The following is a 4,038-nucleotide window of genomic DNA, read 5'->3' on the forward strand; positions in this document are numbered from 1 at the left end:
TTTAGAGACAGGGTCTGGCTCTGTTGTTCAGGCTGGAGTACAGTGGTTCGATCACAGCTCACTGCAGCCTCCAACTCCTGGGCTCAGGGGATTTTCCCACCTCAGCTTCCCACCTGAGTACCACCATGCCTAGCTAATTGTTTTGTTTTTTTTAGAGATGGGGTCTTGCTATGTTGCCCAGGCTGGTCTCAAACTTCTGACTTCAAGAGATCCTCTCACCTCGACCTCCCAAAGTGCTGGGATTCCGGGCATGAGCCACTGCACCTAGTACATATTATAGTACTTAAAAATAAGGACATATTTATAATGCTAGAAGAGTTTTGAAAGTAGCTGCCACTGGGATATAGACCTGGGGTATGAAACAGAAATCAACTGTTTTTTGATAATAAGTTTTATAATGTTCTTTGATACTTTAAACCAAGTACAGGCATTACTCTGATAAATATAAAAGTTAATATTAACAATTTTTAAAAGTATGGGTTAGCCAGATAGGAAAGATAATCTAAAATGACATGGGCATACTGTAAATTGTCAATTGCTTTACAAATGTGAGAGTTCATTTAATTTAAAGTTGATGAATGGGCCTGGTGAGGTATCTCATGCCTATAATGCTAGCACTCTGGGAAGCTGAGGCAGGAGGATAGCTTGAGGCCAAGAGTTTTAGACCAGCCTGAGCAACATAGCGAGACCTTGTCTTTACAAAAAATAGAAAAATTAGCTGGACGTGATGGCATGTGCCTGTAGTCCCAGCTACTTGGGAGGCTGAGGTAGGAGGATTGCTCGAGCCCAGGAGTTTGAGGCTGCAGTGAGCTATGATCATGCCACTGCACACCAGTCTGGGCAACAGAGTGAGACCCTGTCTCTAAAAAATTTAAAATAAAAGAGATAAATACCAAGAGCTCCTAAATAAGAGTCAGTAAAATACTAACTACAAATCTAAAAATAAACTCAGTGCAAATCCTTAACAAATCAATGTAGTCTAAATACTTTGTAATTCAGAAGAATAAACAACACTGGAGACATACCCTATAAGCCAGCAATTCTACTTCTAGATGTGTACCCTAGGGAAACATTACATGTGTTCAAGAAGACAAGAGCACAACTGTTCATTGACTCATTGTTCAAGTAACAGAAAATAGGAGACAACGTAAATGTTCATTAAAAAGGAAATAGATAGATAAAATGTAATGCATTATTGGATAGAATGCTCAGGAAAGAAAGGGAATGAATGCAATCTACATGTATTATGGATGGGTCTTGAAAACAATGTTGAGTGAAAAAAGCAAAATTTTTTGCTGAGTGCTATTTATAGTACTACTATTTATGTAAATAAAAACAAAACTAAAGATTTTTCTATGGATACATATGTGTATGTAAAAGTATTTTAAAAGGCTGCAATGCTACCTACCAAATAGATAATAGTGGCTGCCGCTGGGAATAAGAGGAAGAGCCTGAGTTTGGGCTGGAAGTCTCGAGACTTTTAGTTTTCTTTGTAATTTTTTCATCTCTCATCTTCCTTCTCACCTTCTCCCCCTTGGACAACGTTCTTACAGTACATGAGTTATAAAAAAAACCAAACCAAAACAGCAAAACAGTGTATACTTAGTATAAGACTGAAAGTAGTGCATTCTTCCCTTCCTCAAAAACCTTATCTAGGGCTAAGTTTGAAAGGAAAAGTATTCACCACTAATTTCATTGGATAAATTTGTATCCCCTATGTTACGACAACAAATACTATAAAGATGGGCACAATTATGTCAATCTTTAAAATCAGTTTGCATAACATGACTCTCACACTGTGCAGTTAAAAGGATATGAAAGTCGAAATTTCGGACCCCGAAGGGAGTATCTCGAAACAGGACGCTCGCCAAAACATTAACCTCTTATTCTAGGTGGTAGCAATGTGATCAATTGTTATTTCCTTTTCTGTGTTTTTAAAATATCCACTTTTAAAAAGGGGCTAGCCTAGGTCGTCAAGAGTCTAAATTGCAACTCTGCTATCAACTGAGTAGGTGACGTAGTCAAATTGCATCCGCAACGGTGAAACTGGACAGAAGTTCGAATCTCCAAATTCTCGACTGCTTTTATAATGTATTCCACCGCTTCCCATACTTTCGCCAAGGGAAGAGTTTTGGCCCTCTCGGCTCACCGTCCGCGCAGCCTCCAGAAGCAGCCGTAAACTCCGCCCCCTGCGTTCTGGACGGCGCGAAAACCCAATTGACAAGAACTCCCTCCGAAGCTCTGCGGTCCGATCTGCGTTCCGCTTGCTGTCCCCACCTGGGCCCCAGTCTCCAGCTGTCATCCTGGAGTGCCCGCCTCGGCGGCAGCCTGCACACACCGGCCGCGCCCCAGGGGCCTCGCTGCCCGCGCCTTCTCACCACCTCTTTCCGCGTTCGGCTCAGCTGAGCTGGGCCCAGCCTCTGCGCCGGCTCCGTGCCGGTGAGCGCGGGGAAGCCGAGACGGACTCGGCAGCCCAGCAACTCGCTCCTACTGGAGCGGGCCGCCTCCATGGCCTTCAAGAAGGCCGGCCCGGATCGCGTAAGGTCCTAGGAGCCGGGATTCCGGGAAGCTGGGAGCATGGTGGGGGTCCTAGCCATGGCGGCTGCAGCTGCTCCCCCGCCCGTGAAGGATTACGAGATTGAGGTGAGGTCGAGTATCTGTCGAGTTCTTTTCTCTGTGTGTTGAGGGACTGGAGTGTGTGGAAGGTGCTCCCCACTTTGCCTCTATGAGGGGAAAGGAGGGACATTGTGTGGAACAGTTGCCAAAGTGTGTCGTTTCTTAGAGTCGTGGTGAGTCCTTACAAGCACTGGGATTGTGAGATATTTGCGGGATCACAGTAAATCGGAATTTAAGTTACCATGGCCAGTTCCCAGATCCTGATATGTTGGTGGACCATGGTGTTTTGGACTTTTGACGTGTCACGAAGTCAAGTTCTGAGTTCATGATATGCAATCATAGAACTTTAGCGTGGAACAAAATCTTTAAGTTCAACCAGTTCATACATTTACCTGTTCTAGCAATGCTAGATTCCTGTCACTACTGGAATCAAACAAGCTACTTAGTAAAGAAATTAGTTTCTTATGGCTCCAGAGCTTAATATACTGCAGTTAGGAGTCCCAGCGTGGCGTGCAGATGTTCTCCTGTGTTTATCAGGTTTCAGTGCAATGCACTAAGCAGTCATTATAATAATGAGATTCCAATACCATGAAGTAGTGGGCTAGCATGTTAAGGTAGACTTGCTATACGTTTACACCTTTTCATCTCAGGCTAGCTTTCTAACTGAAGTATGTATCTTGGCATCCTTGAAGTGAACTAAGATGTATGTTCATTTAACTGTGACTCTTAGTTGTTTTTTTTAGGATGGAGTGATTTTTGTCTACTTGATAATAGTTGTTACGTTGATATGTGTTTGCTAAATCATGTGAGTTACTTAGCTTGTCTCAGGTGTGAAGGAGGATTTCTCTGGTACTTGATTTACACAGTTCTTGATTTTTGTATGATCAGTCTTGTCAGTCTTTTGGTTACAGTTTCTGCTTTTGGTACCCTGCTTGGAGAGCCTATTTCATAATAATGATGCTGTTTAGTATGGTAGGGGTAAGGGCCTTATTATACATTATTTTGCTTAATATCAACACTGTGATGAGGTATTATTATCTATATTATGCAGATGAAAGAAGATTATTAAAAAGTAATTCAAAGTAAGTTAAATTAAAAATTTTTTAAAGGTGGCCCGGTCCGGTGGCTCATGCCTGTAATCCTAGCACTCTGGGAGGCCAAGGCAGGAGGATTGCTTGAAGTCAGGAGTTCAAGTCCAGCCTGAGGAAGAGTAAGACCCCAGTCTCTACCAAAAAAATAGAAAAAATTAGCCAGACATGGTGGTGCATGCCCGTAGTCCCAGCTACTCAGGAGGCTGAGGCAGGATGATTGCTTGAACCCAGGGGTTTGAGGTTGTAGTCAGCTGTGATGACGCCACCACACTCTACCCAGGGCAAGAGAGCGAGATTCTGTCTTGAAAAAAAAAAAAAAAGAAAAAAAAAT

The 4,038-nt window shown here is 42.9% G+C and overlaps 1 protein-coding gene across 1 annotated transcript in view; it reads left to right on the forward strand.

The window, feature by feature from the left end:
- Positions 1–2,577: 2,577 nt before the first annotated feature.
- The window catches only part of ATAD5 (ATPase family, AAA domain containing 5), a 72,452-nt gene continuing 70,991 nt past the window's right edge, over positions 2,578–4,038 (forward strand). Inside the window, 1 exon segment of the mRNA XM_012648232.1 lies at positions 2,578–2,643. Coding sequence (XP_012503686.1) covers positions 2,578–2,643 — 66 coding nt within the window.

The sequence above is a fragment of the Propithecus coquereli genome, unplaced genomic scaffold, assembly GCF_000956105.1.
Source record: "Propithecus coquereli isolate 6110/MARCELLA unplaced genomic scaffold, Pcoq_1.0 Scaffold281, whole genome shotgun sequence".
NCBI classification, from domain to species: domain Eukaryota; kingdom Metazoa; phylum Chordata; class Mammalia; order Primates; family Indriidae; genus Propithecus; species Propithecus coquereli.